We start from the raw sequence: 18329 nt of genomic DNA on the forward strand, positions 1-18329 counted from the left end.
AAGAATAGCAACTTTTGACTAGTTGGGCAGATTTGAGTGGGATAGGATAGAAAGAACTGGATTAAGCTTAAAATGAGATGAAGGATCTCAGAGAAGGAGGGGAAGGGAAGGTGCCATTGTGGCCTCTTCACGATGTCCCTGTCCCTCATCTTTTCTTACACTTAGCCTTGCAGAGGATTCTGCTATTCTAGGGAGGTGCTGGTCCTCTTCCAGGAAGTCTGGGTGGAGCCCAAGATTCTGCATTTCTAGTGAGTTTCCAGGTAATGCCAATGTTTCAGTCCAAGAACCACATTGGAACAGCTCGCTTTATGCCAGGAACTACACCCATTTCTTCCAGACTTCTCTATGCCCCAGGAGTGTATGGGAAATGTCTCTGTGTGTAGGGGGAACAAAGTGGAGTTGCTCCCTCTTCGGTTAATAAATGTCATTTTATGCACAAATATGAACCACAGATAATATTTAAGCGGTCATGTTTGAGGCCTGCCATCAGACAGAAAGTATGGGAGTTTGCAATTTCATTTGCTAGAGATTAATGAGTGCATTAATGTGTCTATTCAAAAGGTAGGGCGTTCTTGTAAATGTGCTGATCCTATCGCGGGGATAATGGGATGTGTTTCTCAGTTTGTGCAATCAATATTGATGAGCGTGAAAGAGAAAAATGCCTTCTCAGAAGTGTACGTGCTTAAAGATTAAGGGCTGTATTGTCAGGAAGGTGTTTTATGTCATTGTCTGGTGTGTTTATTTAATCTAAATAGGCTCATAAACATCACACACGGATTACCTTGAGAGAGTAAAATAAATTGAATTCCCTCCTGGCTTTCTACACTCCCCAGGCAAGTTTTAATATACATTCTTTTACTTTTAATCTAGGTTATTTAAGAGTATGTATCAAGAGCAAAATAAGGAAGCTTCCTTTTGGATAAGTAGGTACTATAATAACCTTTAAGGTGTTTAAGCACAAAGCAGAAGGAAGTGGTACCACTGTGGTGTTTCTGTTGAATGCTTTCAAGTTTCGGAGACAAAACCAAAAAGAAAAAAGAAAAAAAATCTTGGGGTAGAGAACCCCAAGGGTTAAAGATCCACCCTATTTACAGGAAAGGTTGTGACACCATTTCATTTTAGTTGGGAGACTTGGTTCATAATAATCATGTGTCAACAGGTCGGCAGAACAGCGCTGTTTTCTTATGAAATGTACATTTTTATTACTTTTTTAATAGATAGCTTAGTTTTAAATGCTTAATTCTATTCAATTTCTTTCAAAGTTTGGGTCTTAGACCTTCCTTCCATCCCCACCCCCTTATTGAAAAATGCCGTCTTCTTCGGTCAGTTTTCCTTTTGAGACTATAATAAGTCACATTCTAGCTGTCCTGGCAGGGAAAAGTAATCCAGAGATACACAGGGCCCTCCTTTCAGCCATCAGACTTCAAAGTAGAGGAATCCCAGAGCGATAAAATCTGCCCCCAGGAAATCCTCCACAGGAGACAGGAAAAGCTGAGGACCTGGTGCCACCGAGGGGGACCTCACCTCCCAGGAAGGGATTTCCCAAAGTTCTGACCACCTTACAGAACAGAGAGAAAGTCAGTGATAGGTGAGACCACACCATACCCAAGGCTGCTGAATTATACACAATCCTTGCTCTCTACTTAAGCCTAAACCTCACGTCAGGACACTAAAGACTGGCTTCAGGGTAAAGACTGGCTTCCGGGTTGGGTCGGGACCTTATGATCTGCTCTTCCCAGTGTGGCCACATTGAATAAACCTTTCTCTGCTTTTCACTATTGCTTTTGTCCAATCATGCCAAGGACAGGTAGACAGTCCTAGCTTGTGGGAGCACCAGAACCCAAGCCTTTCCCCTAAAAAGCCCAGGAAGATTACCACAAAATCGAGAGTTTAAGCAGCACAGAGATTGTCTTGCTGTTCTGAGCTTGGCAGTAACACTGACTGGACCGTGGCCCCATCTGCTTCTGAGCACCCTTCATTTCCTTGCCTTTGCACCTTAAGTCCTCACGGGGGGGAGGGGGGGCAGAGTTCTTCCCCTACCTTCAAACCACCCTGGCTGACCACGTCTTCAGCCTTCCCCGTCCACTGTTACTATAAACCGGATCCCGAGAAGCTCTGAATCCTCATCCTGGAGAAACTAAGAGTGAGTAAAAGGGTGGCTTTTTTTTTTTTCTGCACCTAAGGAGTGTCTGTCTAAAATCCGAGGCTACTAAAACTATTTCATCTCCCTGAGGATCAAAAGGCATAAAGATAAGAAGAGCAGGCACCTCCCTGTCAGATTCCTGCTCTAGGGCCCCACTCCAATGCTCCACCCAAAGTGGCTGGAAGTCTCTAGTGATTGTCCTGAACCTACACTTGTGCTGAGTTCTAGGAACAGCAGAGCCTCAGAGATCTGCTTATCCCGTGGTGAGGTCACACCTAAGCAGAGGCAATCATCTGGGAACTGCCTTGGCCCGGCAAGCACTCAGGATTTCTTCCAGCTACTAGCTACCTTGCATAACCAAAAGGGAGATTAGGATCAGCCAGATCAGGCCTTGTGAAGACTAGTTTAATCTGCCTGCCTCTTGCCTCCATCCCGCCCTCTAAATATTTGTCCTTCTATTTAAACTCAAAGCTCTCATGTCTGTACCCCAAAGATGAAGATGGACACGGGGTTATTTTGTACTTCCCAATATGCATGAAATCCTTATTCCCTGCCTTTGGCCACTGATCTTATCTTTGATTGGTCCCCTGGAGTGAAAGGCTGAGTCTAGTGTAACCACGCCTCCCAGGGCTAGGGCCTTTGCCCTAAAACTGGTAGCGTTACTGCCTACCCGTGATGAAATTGCACCCATCCAAATAATTCAGGATAACCTATGGAAGCCCAGCTGAAGAGCAGTCCCATTCCTCTTTGCCATGTAATATAACATATCCACAGGTTCCAGTGTTTAGAATGTGGAAGAGTGTGTGTGTGTGTGTGTGTGTGTGTGTGTGTGTGTGTATAGAAGGGACATTATCCTTCATCATCTTAGAATTTCCTAAGAGAGGACTCTTGCATTTGGGGCACAGATATTTGCACAGCATCTTTACCTCTGAATAACATTCTGTATAAATTAAATTATAAATTGTATTCGTCGTGGTGAAAATGCCACAACTCTTGCAAAGCATGTCTTTCATGCCTGTGTTGATTCCATACACTCTCAAATGCTTTGGAGGTCTGGATTCTAAAACCCTCCACCATTTCCAGTCATGAGTTCTGTATTATTTGAGGGTATAACTGCCCTGTATGGCTAAGGGGGCCCTTTCATGACTTATCCAGAGCGTATTGAGATGAATGGAGTCTGTTGAGATAGCTTGCCACTGTGTTGCTTGAATGGGGCAGTGTTGTTTCCCCATAGGACATGAGGCAATGCTTGCAGACATTGGTTGTCACATTTGGGAAGAGAGTGCTGTTGTTGTCTGGTGTGTAGAACCCCAGGGGACCGGCTGTCGTGCGGTACCCAACAGCCTGAAGGACAAAGAAGAGCTGTGGAGACTGAACTGAGATTGAGCTCCTGGTTCTTATTGCTCGTTTATCACCATTTCAGGAGTTCCTGGTGCCATGCCAAATGCCTCCTGGACGGGCAACCTCAGAGCTATCAAGTGGAATGATATGGAAGCTATGCACGGAGGCTGCCATGGTAAGGTCTCCCGTTCTGAGCTCTGTTGCCTGTTGCTGTAGGCATGAGGATGACTGTAAACATAATAGAGGGGGTTCTTGCACAGAGAAGGCTGGAGTACACAGACTGATGGGGGTTGTTAGAGACGCCTGACGCCGCGTCACTATCGTTGTCTCCTGACGATAAGTTTCCATTTCTCAGACATTCTCAATCTCAGAGCAGCCAAGGAGAGACAGTACTTTCAAGTTAAAGTGAACTTTGTCCTTGCTAATTTCTGCCTTCTCATTGCCCCTTGCTTACCATTCCTTTTGGGAGTATAGGGGCTGGGACAGGTGATGTCACGTCCTTGTGACAGTGCATGCTCACACCTTGTCGCACATCACAGGTCAGGAGTGACTTGGTGTTTGTGACCCCTCTGGCGCAGGGCAGATGATGCCAAGGAGAAAGGACTCTTCCTGAAATAGACAAGAACCCTAAGTTATTGCCTTTTGCAGCAGGGTGGGGGATGGGATGAGACAGGGTCTTAGGTAGCCTAGAGTAACCCAGAACTTGCTACGTAGCCAAGGAAGACCTTGGAATCTGGATTCTCCGCTTCTGTCTCCTAAGTGCTGGAGTTGCAGAAATGTGCCCCGCACTCCGCTAGTCATGGTCATTTCTGTAGACCCGTATGAAGAAGGAATCCACCAGGCATCATGCACTCCAGACACCACCTAGCACCTAGTGAGCCAGTGCATCTACCTCCCTGTGCTGCTGTATCAAAGCAGCACAGGTTGGACAACTTATACAGCAGAAACTTCCTCATTTTTCTCAATACTGGATCACGGGTCACAGAATTGGCTTTTATCTTAGCCTTTCTCCTGTGGCTTTTAAATGACCTCGTCTCCCTGTGTCTGCGTGTGTCTTTTTACTGCATCCTGTTTTCCTCTCACAACAGCCCAGTCAGAGCTGGGCGTAGTGGTACACGCCTTTAATCCCAGAATTTGGGAAGCAGAGACAAATACATCTCTGTGAGTTTAAAGCCAGCCAAGTCTGCATAGTGAGTTTCAGGACAGTCAGAGATACATAGTGAGACCCTGCCTCAAAAAAAACAAAACAAAAAAAACCCAGTCAGTTCCCGTTGTCTATATACATCACCCTCACCATTTCATCAAGCCAGCCACACTCTGCCTCCCCCCAGTATATATACAGTCTCCTCTGATCTGCCTCATCCACACCAGCCACCCAGGTGGCATCATTACCTTGAATTATGGCCTTCCCCTGTCAGAGAAGCTACTGCCCCAATCGCACAGGCTTGCCTGCAGCCTCTCCTCTCTGCTTTCTCCCATGCCCTGTCCTTCCTTAGTGGACACAAAATACAGCCTTGTATTTTTGTAGGTACCCTTCTTGCTCACCAGCTAGGAACCAAGCTAACTGTACAGAACCTGAGCAGCCCAAGCCCACCCCAGACTCATATTTCATCTTTCAACGTTAAATACCTGCTATGCCAATGAACGCTGGAAAGCTTCATGCCGTGAAGGGTGTAAATACTGCCCTCCAAACCAGAATGTAGAGAGAAAAGAGAGGCGGAATCCAGAGGGACTGGGGCATTGCGTGCCATCACTACAGTGACTCAGTAGCATAACAAAGAGGTTCTGGAAGGACACTCAAGTGTCCACCCTTTCTTTAGACTCTTGAAACAAAGCACCCCCAGGCATTGGGGGGTCCCCAAGAATCCCCTGCTGGAGAAGGAAAAGGCTGAAACCTGGTGCCAGTCAGTGGGAGAACTTGTCGCCCTGGTAGATGTTTCACATAGGCCTGACAGCTTGCCTGACTGCCGTGCTGAGTGGAACCACACCGTGACCGGGACTGTTTCACACCTCTGGTCCTTTAAACCTCAAAGATGGGTGTGAAGCGAGTCACTGGGTCTCCTGGCTCCTCTCCTCAATGTAACCACATTTGATACATTTCCTTTGTCTGCTTCTCATCATTTTTTGTTTGGCTTACTAATGACAGGTGGTTGAACCTGACTTACTGCAGCGGGGACCCTGGCTCTGACCCTTAATGATTCTCATAACACTGTCATGGAACTCTGGGGACCAATCCAACTTTCCGTCCTTCCTGTTTCCAACTCATCTCCAGCAGAATCCCGACTCAAACAGAAATGTCCCCTCTCTACAGTGTTTCCAGAGGCATTGCCTTCAGTTTTTCCACAACCACTACCAGTCACCCTGTGCTTCCCAGGTGAACCCATCCACGCCCCTCCCTCCCTGCTGCCTCCATTCCTACACTCAGCAGTTATGACTGTAATAGAAATATTTACCAGCCACTGTTCCAGAGGCAGAGGATGCAGAAGGGGGCAACATGGTCTGAAATCCCTGCTTTTCTGGAGCATGTAGTCTAGCCCAAGAGTAGCAAGGCCTTGTCTAGAAAGAAGGACCAGAAATAGTATCTCCCTTCCTTTCAAAAATGTGTAAAACATTGCAAATAGATAAATGTTACATGTATCATAAAATATTCATGTGTGTCATTTATAGTCTTAACACATTTTAAGATACTTATGACACATAAAAATGAATGTATATGTGAAATAATAAATGTGTAAGGTTTGGGTATAATTGTATGATATTTATATGTATATCACCTATACGATACACACATCTATCCATGTGTTCCTTTTTGCACACACACCAATTGGTGGTAAACACCAAAACACGAGTGAATGAGGGAAATGTGGTAGGGAGGGTCTTACTGAGAAAGTGACCTTGAGGTGGTGATCAATGATGGGCTGTGTGTTATCTGGGAGAGAACAGGGTTATAGAGGTATAGGGGAGCCCCTGGGAGAGTCAGGGGGAGTGAGGCTGCTGTGCTTGAGGCTAGCAGGGAGGACAATGTGCCTGAAGTAGTTGGAGAAGAACAAAGAGTGACCAGAGTCAGGAGTCTCAAATGCCAGACTCTGAGCAGAGAAGATCTATCCCACCTGTGTGGTAACACAACCTCTCTGGTTTCTGCGCTGTGTGTGTGTGTGTGTGTGTGTGTGTGTGTGTGTGTGTGTAGGTGGTGGCTGCAGAGTATGGTGGGGACAGTTTGGGGAGGGGCAGTTGTGAAAGGCGACGATTAAGAACTTTCGTGCTAGCCTGGCACATGGAATTGCAGCACTCAGGAGACATGGCAATTGGGTTGCTAATTGAAGACCAGCCTGCGCTACATAGAGAAACTCTGTCTCAGAGTTCACTGCTGATTGACATGCTACATTGGTGAGGCTACTGTAGCACTCAGAGATGAAAGCTAGATTCCATCAGAGCTCAGAGAAGATACAATACAAGCCGAAAGGGCCTCTTTGACCCCTGCGCTTCTAGAACTTACCTGTAACTCTCATGTGCTCACACAGGAACTGCTTTAGGATCCTGTTTTCGTAGTCTTCAATGCTCATCTTATTCAAGTGCGTATTTGTGTCATTTGTCCTAAGCGCTTTAAGCTCCTAGCGGGCTAGGGCAGTCCAGTCTTGTTTCCTTGGCATCTCACCATACTTGATCAGGTTTCTGCTACCTCCAGTTCACCGCTCTAAAGACAGGTATGTCTAACTGTTTTTCCGCCCACCCCCCATCTCCCCTAACAGGTCACTATGTGCATGGCATCTGCATCTATGGAAACGGAGACTTAAAATGGCTAATAAATTCACAGAGCCTATTTGCTAACAAATTTGAGGTCAACACGTACCCTTTCACTGTGGAATGCCTGGAGCTGTGGCTTCGAGAGAGAACCCTCAATCAGAGTGAGACCGCCATACAACCCAGCTGGTATTTTTGATCCATAGCAGCTTGGCCGGAAGGGAAACAGAAGGCGTAAAGCAGAGCCTTCCTCTCCAAGAGACCCTCGCCTTGGCTATGCAGGAGGCTTCAAGAACTGGTTTCAGGAAAATATCAGGACCTGGCTTCACAACTATGCTTAAATTATCCACTGGACACTGTGATACACTGACAGGGTGGCAGGGTGTAGCTGTCCTGTCATTTTTAGCTAGTCTGGTCATTTCTTTTGAACGTCTCTTCTGAGTCTTCTTTTTTTCTTCTTTTTAAAAGACAGGCTCTTACTGTATATCTCTGGCTACCTTGCTTCTTGCCAGGTAGCCCAGGATGGCCTTGAACTCTCACCTCGCACCCACCAAGTGCTGCTATTACAAGTGTGTACAAACACACCTGGCTCTGCTATCTGGCAGTCACCTGATGCTACTGTTGTGGTCGATGATAAATTTAAATGCATCAGCTCTTTGTGCCAGATACTCATATTAGTATATCCTGCTGGAAAGGAGAATGATGGGTGGTACTATCTAAGGAAATCAAAACTTGGTTTATTGGAGGAGGAAGCGTTCATAACCATCTTCGCAGCAACTATGTGCCTAGCCACACATAGGCGTAGAGATGGCTTTCTAGTAACTCATCGATTTCATTTAATCAGGAATGGATCGACTACGGTGGTGCACACCTTTAATTTCAACACTCCGGAGGCAGAGGCAGGCAGATCTCTGAGTTTGAATCCAGCTTGGTCTATGGAGAAAGTTCCAGGACAGCAAGGGCTACACAGAGAATCCCTGTCTTGAAAAACAAAAACAAATAAAAGGAACTGATCTTGAAGAGCTGAGGAACTATGTAGTTCAGTGTCTGAGCATTTAACGGACACATGTGTGGACTTGAACTCCGTCTCTAGCATCACAAACAGACCTGTGAACACGGACATTCTCAGTTTACTTGTGTCTGAAGTTGTGTGTATAGTACAAAAGCCATTAACATGTGATAGAACATGTCCTGAAGACAGGAGACGCTCTGTGGCTGCAGGAAGAGGACCTCAGGGATGCCGGGCGTTTCCATGTTCTATTCCAGAATGTTCTCTTTCCCACCGAGAACCCCGAATCAGCCTCAGAGGAATGAAGGGATTCTTTCTTCCCCACAGGAAAGGTGCTAGTGTGTGGATCTGGAGACCGTGAATAGCTCACTTCTGGGGTTCCATTTCTATGTGAGAGATAGGGACCCAGTTCTCTTGTACATGGCTTTAACCACACCAGGACAGCCTCCAGGTAGCTTGCAATGATTGGTGCTGACAGGAGTTCCTGAACACTTAAGAACTTGAATGTAGGTGGGCATCTGTGTCATTTTTCAGTCATTCATTCATTCATCCATTAGTTTAGTCTGCCTTCACTAAATGCCTCTCGGACGTCTGTGATCTTCTGGGCACATGTTGACCCAAGATGGAAGCCAGACAGATATTTTCTCTGCTGTAAAACTGGGGAGTATATCAGCCTCTGAACCCCTGCTCTAGAGTCTTACAAAAAGACTGCACTGCGCATGTGCCCTGGCCTGGCTATATATAACATCAGACCATAGGGATCAGTAATTACAGTCAGGTTAATCCAGAGATGTGGGGAAGGAGAAACAAAAACTGAAGCCTGTTGGCCCCCACCAGCTCCTGCTTATCTCATTTTATTCAAAAGTCACAGCCCTCTCTCTCAAGGATGACGTGAGCATCCACATCTCTCAAATGATATAACGAGCCTTAGGGTGACTTGTTATAAATTCTTTATTTGCTCCTTCACAATCGTAAGTGTCCTTCTGATCCTCTCAGCTCATTTCCTTAGGGCTGTTGAGAGAAGATAAAATAAAAACCATACGTAGTATCTCCAGAGAAGGCAGAGCTTAAGAATGGACTCTTAATTTGGAGAAAAGGTTACATCATTCAGAAAAATGTGAGGCTAGGACTCAGCATGTGGGGGTGCTTGCCACGAAGCCTAACAACCTGAGTTTAATTCCTGGGACCCACAGGATGAAGGAAAAAGAGTTCACGCCCACAGGATGGAGGGAGAGGGTTCATGCCCACAAGATGGAGGGAGAGAGTTCACGCCCACAAGTTACTCTATGACCCCAACACACATGTTGTTGCACATAGTCACTCCCCAATACACAAATAAGTATGATTTTTAAAATGTGACCATCTTTGCTAGCTCTCTTGTATTCATAACTATTTATTTGTTCTAATGAAGAAAGCCCTTGCTGTAAATGGCATCACTTAGCACAATTTCATACTTGCACTGTAATTGTACCTGCTGAGTTCTGTTGTCTTTAAAGGGAATCATGTTCATGTAAACCTTTCTTTTTCCTTCTACCGAAAAATAAAACGGCACTGTATCGAGGACTCAGGGGTTGAAAGCAGGGATATGTGTGGTCAAGGTCAAGTCTCAGACTGGTCTCTTTTTTGTTACTCAGATGATAGCACCTGAAAAGAAATGTTTTACACTGGATCTCTCCTGGGCAATGAGAAATGTTTTCTGGAATAGAAGTTTACATGCCCATTGCTGGTAACCTCTTTCTTGTAAATACTTTAATATTGGAAGAGAGTAACATCTGAGCTAGTGTGCTAGCTGGGAAGGTACCCTCATCTACGATATCCATTTTGGTTTTGATGTTTTCTGTTTTTATTTTCTTAGAAATAAATTAATATATTGTTTTCCACCTTCAGGGATAGTGTGTGTACTTATTTGATAACTGATTAATATGCATTAAAGAACATGCATTAAAAAAACCTCAATGGCTCAGTCTCCCCAGCTTTTAAGAGGAGGAAATAAACATTTATATATGTGTAGCTGCATAAAATCATCTGCCCACTTAAAAAAAAATAAGTGACCTTTCCCTTTATGGAGTGAGGGGAGAGTGATTGAGAATAAAGATGAAATAGGAAATTGGTTTTATATGTGCAATTGTGTGCGTTGTACGTATGGACACTGTCATTCCTAGAATTTTGAGCTTGCCCTTTGGACTGGATTGGCTGGCCCCAAGGATCCACCTACCTTCACTCCTCCCTTGCATTGGAGTTATGGACACGACCTCTTCCCTTCTTTGGATTATACCGTGGGTACTAGGGATCCTAACTCAAGTATTCAAGTTTACCAAGCAAACATTTTACCAGGCATAAGTCATCTTAAAATTGTCTGCTGTGTTGATCAGGCTTTCAGTCAATAGTCAACTATAACCAAAGGCTCCAGGGAAGCAGTTTAACTGCAGGAGCATTTGTTTAGGGTCACAGTATTTGGAAGTGTCAGTCTGGCGTGGAAGAAAAGGCATGGCAGAGTATCTGGGAAACGGAAAGCTTTGTTTTGTTTTGATTCAGGAGGGAGCCGGAACAAGAGAAAGATCCCAAAGATCCAGTCCCAGCAATCTACTTCCTTCAAGGAGTCCCCACCTCCTATGCAGAAAGTTGTGCATCTGTTCTGGCTCCCTTCAGAGACAACTGCTTCCTGCCTGATAGGCACTGAACTAGTAGTTACGTTGGAGACTATCCGACAAAGCCCTGCCTCACAGGGCGTACCACAAGTAAGTTAGCGATTTTTCAGGAGCCATTTGCATCAGGTTGTCTAGCAACAGGAAGTGAATGACACCAAGCAATCTACCTTTGACATTTGTCACCTGTCAAATGTGATACCTGAACCAAGTCCTATGTGATCTCTTCTAGTCGCCTGTTCTGTTGGGGGCTGCAGACCCCTGGCCCCTTGACTTTCTTTGCCTGCCTCAGACCCTTTGCCTGCTGGAGTGAACAGTGTAAACAATTTGTTTTCCTGGCCTGCAGCTGCTCTGAGCCCGAGACCCTCATGAGTTCCTGATGGCAGGGGAGTGGTTTCTGGTGGGTTTTACAGCTGGAAATCCCAAGAGCTGGGGCATGGCTACCAGTTAAGGATCCCTGTATAAGCTTCCCTGGAGCACAATAAAGTTGTCATTCTTGTTTCAAGGATGACCCCTGTCTCTGTGTCTCTGTCTGTCTGTGTGCATGTGTTTTTAAATCTCCAGCCTAGTTCCCGGCTCACGTACTGTCCTATAATGTAGGCGTTGTACTGTTCTAAATGGAGAAAGCAAAATTCTGAAATAAGCCAATGAAGTTTTAACAGTGCTACCAGAACAGTGTGGTGGCACAGGGGCACAGATGGAGGGCAGGGGTGAGGGCTTCATTAGATGAGGTCTCAGGAAGTTCTGCCTAATGGGATACTTTACACTGCAATTTTGCCATCTGCAGGTGAACACAAAGACTGTAGCTGGACATTAGAGTTTGCTTTCATCATTTTTCTTTCTGGTCTTGGGATAATTCCAGCCAGTTACAGACTCCTTGGAGCATAGCTGGTTCCAGAGCTTAGGCAGGGAAGACCAGACATGAGCCGGGAACACGCTGTTGCAAAGTGTGGCACAAGAGTCCTAGAAGGCCAGCATCGTGTGTCGCAGGTTCAGGGGCTGACTTGAACTCTCCTACCCCATCACAATTATGACAGTAATATACTGTGACCCAATAACTAAAATAAGAAACCATGCATGAATAATACATGCATATGCCCACACATGCATATATATGTGCATGTATAAAATATACATATTATGAAAATGTGTTAAGAAGCTCTTGACTTGAAGTGAGTTCTTGCTCTTGATTCCGACAATCAGCCAACAAGTCAGGCATGGTTCTTTCCCTTACCCAGGGCTGAAGAAACTGATTCTGTGATGAGCTAGGGAGTAAATGTGCCACAACAGCTCCCTCCACCCCCCACCCAGTCCAAGGGCTACTTACTAAGCACTTTGACGATACATGCAGAGTCAATGGATTAGACACATCAACCAGGCATGGAGTGGTGCGCTCAAATCTCAGAACGCAGGCAGTAAGAAAACGGTTCAGTTGAGGCCTGTCTAGGTTACAGAGTAAGACTCTGATCTGGTCTGGGACTCAGTAAGAGGGTATAGCCCAGGCTCACTAGATGGTTAAGAAGTGAGTTAAGGTGCCACATGATGAGGCTGCAATTGTAACCCCAGCCACTGGGGTGCCGGCAAGATTCAGTAGCCAACCGGGGCACTGCAAAGTTTGCTGGGCAGGCTCTCCCCCCCGCCCCCCCCCCATAAAACAATGGGAAGCCCTTCTGCAGGATGACGTGAACCCTCTGTAAACATAACAGCTAGGACGCTGTCAGCATCCTCTCAGAAACTGCTTTCTGGTTCGCCCACAGAGTTCTCCAGAGGCGAACAGCACTGGGCGTCTTTTAACCTCATTAGAGTGCCCAAGTGACGCTTACCCAGAAGCCACCGGCAGGGCATTACTGAAACTCCCTGGGAATCCGCCCTCCCACCTGCTAAGTTTAGCTGAGAAGAAGGTCAGCTCTGAGCTACCAAACTCAAGGCAAAGGCCTACAATGACCGGAAAGGAAATTACTTCCTCTTACAGAAGTCCTCGTTCTGCCTTTGCTGCTGAAATGCCCTGTGTGCTGGCAAAGAAGTGTTTCAATGGCCCAGCTCTGTATTGGAACGAAACACACATTGGAGCTGAAAGGGAAGAAACTGTCCAGCACTGTCCGCCTCCATTGTGTTTCCATTGCTTGTCAGCTCCCGGCAGAGCATCACAGGATCTCAGGAAGATGGCACGGGGGGGGGGGGGGGGTAGGGGGAATGGATACAGTCCGCAGTGCCGCCTAAGTGAAGACATGTAGCAAGTTTTTGTTGTTGTTGTTGGACTATCTTTGGACTGTCTTATTATTAATTCTGAAAGCTTGGCCTTAGCGTAGGCTTTTTCCTAACTCATACTTTAATTAACCCATATTTTTTAATTTACGTTTTGCCATGTGGCTTAGTTACCTCTTAGTACAGCACGTCCGACTTGCTCCCAGTCCACAGCCGAAATTCCGTCTAGACTCCTTCTCCCACCCCCACCCCCCCCACCCCGAGTCCCGCCTATACCTCCTGCTAGCTAGCTATTGGCCATTCAGCCTTTTACTACACCAATCACAGTCGTACATCTTCCCACAGTGTACAAATATCCCACAAAAGAACCGCTCCCCCCCCCCCAACTGGAAGATAGGTTGCCCTCTAGTCTGGTCTGGTCCCTTGTACAGCAATTTCCTCCACGCTGAAACATCCTTGTCAGGAGGAGGGATGCTCACAGGACTCAGGCAGTTATAGAAAACCAGCATGCTCGGGTGTGGAAAGTTACAAGACTCGAGTCTCTCCCCGCATTCACATGGGCAGTAAGCAATGGCGGTGGGAAAGGACCCTCTTCTGTGAGGTTGCCTGCAATGTGAACAGGCAGCTCCAGGGACGCAGCCTTTTGTAGTCTTCACGGTTCTTCAATGATGCAAGGTGCGCCTTTAGGTGCGCGCCCACCCCCACCATGCTCCTGGAAATAACCAGAACACACTAATTGGCTCACAGAGCTATTAAGTGTGGTGTGTCATCACACCACACTTTCTCCCCAGGAACTCATGCAGTAGTCCAACTACACAATTACAGCCCAATGGGATGCTCTGTTACCATACAGCACAAATCTAAAGTGGATCTCCCATAACTGACATAGAAAGTAGCAGTGAGGAGAGAGATTAGAAATGGTTACCACGTGCACAGATATGCACACAAATAGGAAGCACGCAAAGCTACTAAGTCCTTACTTTTATAACCCACCAGAAGGCTGTAGGATATATCTGTGAATTTCTTCCACCATTCATGTTCCGCTTCAGCCTTTTCTGAATTGTATGACCCTCAATAGTTTTGTTTCCTTTGGGCCGCCATAGTCTTCAATTAACCTTTGTGATTGGGCTTGGATATACTGAGAGATATCCTATCTGAGTTCCAGTGTTTGATTTGCACCCACTTTCCATTGGGTGTGTAATCTCCTTCTTGAAAAATTTGATTAATTATTTTCACCAGTAGTTTTGGTTAATTGGGATTATCAACTTGGAATAGCCAAGCAAACCTCATCTTTGGAAGCTGGGGGTGTATTGTGCGTCTGATGACCACACTGAAAAACCACCTGCCTCCATCTTAGGCTTAAAAGACATCTTATAGTGAACACAAGCTAGTTTCATTCCTGTTTATGATTAAACTTCTATTTCTCAAGGATTGGGCTATGCCCCACCTGTACCCTTAACTACAAATGGTTCTGTACTGCCTATTCCAGGAATGACAATCATATTTTTGTTTCAAAATGTTATTTATAACCATCTTGCAACCCTACCTTTGTTTCAAAAGATTTTATGACCACCTATGACTACATCATTATGACTACCTATTGTTATGACTACTTTGTTACGCCCACCTTGCAATTCATGTCTTTGTTTCGAGAGGTTGTGAGGACTAACTTGTTTGTCCTGCTCCTATAGCTCCACCTGTTTTGTCTGCCACCCCCCCACACACACATTTGGAAACCCCCTGCCCTGAGCTATGAAAGTCTTCCTCACATTTAATGCTGACCTCTCAACCCATGCCTTAGGGGGAGGCAGCCTGTGTACACAAATAAAAAAGCTTGCTTTAGTTAATTGCTTGCTTTAATTAATTTGGTCATGATGATTGACATTGATGGTCTTTCTCCTCCCATCTTTGAAGTTAACACACAACTCCCCTGCTGAATTCCAAGGTCTACTGATCAGCTAAATTCCAGCATGAAAACAGTGAAAGTGAATTAATAAACACAACTATGGAGCCATTCCCATTAAAGGTTCTGATTCCCTGATCCATGTGTTATGGGTTCAGAGAATGTAGTAGACAGAGTGTAGTCCACATTCCAAGTAACAGTAAAGAGACATTCTCCTACAGTCAATATTTCGGGCAATATGGTGGGTAGTCAAGACGGTTAATCTCAAATGTCAACTTAATGAGTCCACAGTTACCTGGGAGATGGGCTTCTGGGCATATCCTGGGGGATTATCTTTTTTTTTTTTTTTTTTTTTTTTTTTTGGTTTTTCGAGATAGGGTTTCTCTGTGGTTTTGGAGCCTGTCCTGGAACTAGCTCTTGTAGACCAGGCACAGAGATCTGCCTGCCTCTGCCTCCCAAGTGCTGGGATTAAAGGCGTGCGCCACCACTGCCCAGCTCTGGGGTATTATCTTAATTAGACTGAGTTAGGAAGACCCCACCACCCCTTCTGTGTGCAATATCCAAGACTACAAAGAAAAGAGAAGTGAGCTGGGCATAAGCATTCATTGGCCTCTACTTTCCGAATGCAGCAGCAGTGTGACCAGCTGCCTCAGGCTCCCGTTGCCATGACTTTCCTGTCATGGTTGACTATGCCCTTGTTGTGTGACTCTGTTCCTGAGGAGACATGAACAAACGTCTTCTCAGACAGGAAGTGACCCCAGATAGGAAGCTGACCACAGGCCAAAATGATTACACAGCTGAAGTCAAATTTGGTGAACCAATGAGTTCCTCCAGGAGTATGTGCGACAGCTTACTCAGAGGAGCCGGGATGATCAAAGGCAGCTGCATCACTGAAAGTCTACCCGATGGTGGCTGGTGATTCACCAAAGCGGGACTTCTCAAGAGCCCCCTGCATCTTGCAGGCATCTTGACAAGAGGGACTCTCCTTAGTTGTCCTTACTAGTGTCTACCATGAGGAGAGTGCGGTTGTGCTAACTTACATACAGGGACTTCTTGAGACTTGCGAACGTTTTACTTCCTGAGTCTTAATGAGCTTTCCTCAGGGAAGAGATATTTCAATTCAGAGGAAATTGCTATACAAGGAGCCTTGACCTGTGAGCCCAATCACACCCTTTCTTAAGTTGCTGTCAGCAGGGGATTTTATCAGAGCAACAGGAAAAGGGCAGGACTCTGCTTTGGGGAATGCATAGGAGCACCTAAATCAGCTCATTGCGTAGGCACACTAGAAAATTGATAGCAACAAAATCTTGTTACCAGGTGGGCACTAGACAGCTTCAGTTGGTCGCTCTAACAACACCAGCGGGGCACACACACCAAGGAACTCTCCCTTGGAGCAGCTTCTCAAGCCTGCAATTCCATCATTAGCCATGCCTTCTCTCCTCCTGTCAATGCTACATCTTTGTTCAGATGTCTCCTACATTTAATGTTGTAATGCGAAGCTTCCCAGCATCCTTTCAAATAGAATTCAGTGAACTCTCACAACCCTATCAAGCAACTTCACAACTGTCTGTATGATACTATACTGATCCCCTTCCACCTAGAAACACAACTGGAATACTTCAAAGCATATCTAGGGCTTTATGTAATTTTACCTCAAAGTATTTCATTGTGCATCTTACAGGGAGAAAAAACTAGGACATTTCTCACCAAACATAATGCCATCCTCACCCAGGTAAGATCAAGCCCTTTAGTTAATTGAATTCCCACTTCAACATTCTCTAAATATTAAAAAAAAAATTAAAGAGTTGGGGCTGGAGAGATGGCTCAGCAATTAAGAGCACTGGCTGCTCTTACAGAGGACTCAGGTTCAATTCCCAGCAGTCACACAGCAGCTCACGGCTGTCTGTAACTCCAGTTCCGGGGGATCCCGCACTTCACACAGACGTTCATGCAGGCAAAACACCAATCAATGCACATAAAAATAAAAATAAATAAGTCATTGAAAATGTATAAAGTTAACTCAAGAAAATTGTAATGGTCTGTCTGTCCTTTTAAGAGACAAACCCTGCCCACTCACTCCTTCCACGGCGGCAAGCTCATCTTCCTTCCTCTTCCAGCCTGCTGTTTTCTCTCTCTCTCTCTCTCTCTCTCTCTCTCTCTCTCTCTCTCTCTCTCTCTCCTCTCTTTAGAAGGGGTGGCTGTGGCCTCTCCTCTCCCCACCTTCTTCTCTCTCTCTTTTTCTCTGTCTCTGTCTGTCTCTCCCCCACTTCCCTTTTACTGAATAAATTATACCACTTTCTCTGCATGGCGTCTACCCATCTCTCACCCGCCCTGACTCCTCAGGGCTCACTACCACCCCTTGGGGAACTGTGCCAGTTTACCTAAACCATTATAGAAATAGGAACCTGAACTAGATTCCTCGTTGAATTTGTTCATAATCTCTTTGAAATTCATTTTCTTTAGCTTTTTCATTGTAGACTATCTCACACTCAAAAACTGACTGATTGCGTTCTTATTTTATTTTTTTGTTTTGTCACTGTGTCACTTCCTGCAAACCAAGAATCAGATGGCAAGTCACGTTTGTATTAAGATTTGATAGGCTGGGAGGGCAGGGGACTCTCTAGGTCGAGCTGAGTGCTTTACCTGCATCCTGATCCCTTGTATCTAGTTACTAGCTGTCCTATTTTAGTATGCTATAGTCGCTGAGTGATTTCCAACACACGCTTCTTTCAGACACCCACGAGTGTACCCTGGGAGAATCTCCCCGCTCCTACACTGCTCCTTCCGCATCCGCCTGTCTTCCTTCCAGGCAGGACCTTCTGAGACAATACAGTCTACATATTTCTTTTGGGTTGGCTCCCACGTTCCAGAATTCTCGTTTGTCTTTAATTCTTCTTCTCCATTCCTTAAGCAGAGAGACATTTGAATAGTCTTAAACAGAACTACTGAAGGACAGGTTCATTTCTTTGATTTTTCCCAGGCAGACTAGCCAACCCTTCTTCTCTTCCTAGTCACTTTTGTTTTTCCTCTAAGATCGGGTTTCTCGTGTTACAGTTAATGTGTGGTTCTCTTCATATCCAGGTTGACTACCTTCTGGAAGACATGAAGTTCTTATTCAGTTTCTTAATTTCCTAATGCAAGCCGGGCAGTGATGGTACACACCTTAAATCCCAGCACTCGGGAGTCAGAGGCAGACAGACTTCTGTGAGTTTAAGGTCAGCATTGTCTACAAATGGAGGACAACCAGGGCCGGCACACAGAGAAACCCTGTCTCAAAAAATAAGAAAGAAAGAAAAAAAGAAATGATGTTTATTGTTGAATAACAATAACTCCTTACAGGTA

At 45.5% G+C, this 18329-nt stretch overlaps 1 protein-coding gene across 4 annotated transcripts in view; it reads left to right on the top strand.

Annotated features, from left to right (window-relative positions):
* Gcnt2 (glucosaminyl (N-acetyl) transferase 2 (I blood group)) overlaps window positions 1-11240 on the top strand; it is a 90084-nt gene extending 78844 nt beyond the window's left edge. For all 4 annotated transcript variants that reach the window (XM_057787576.1, XM_057787575.1, XM_057787577.1 and 1 more), the window contains 2 exons: window positions 3567-3659; window positions 7234-11240. In XM_057787576.1, the coding sequence (XP_057643559.1) occupies window positions 3567-3659; window positions 7234-7424 (284 nt within the window). In that variant the 3' untranslated portion in view covers window positions 7425-11240. The remainder of the gene's footprint in view (window positions 1-3566; window positions 3660-7233) is intronic.
* The last annotated feature ends 7089 nt before the right edge of the window (window positions 11241-18329 follow it).

The sequence above is a fragment of the Chionomys nivalis genome, chromosome 13, assembly GCF_950005125.1.
Source record: "Chionomys nivalis chromosome 13, mChiNiv1.1, whole genome shotgun sequence".
NCBI lineage: Eukaryota > Metazoa > Chordata > Mammalia > Rodentia > Cricetidae > Chionomys > Chionomys nivalis.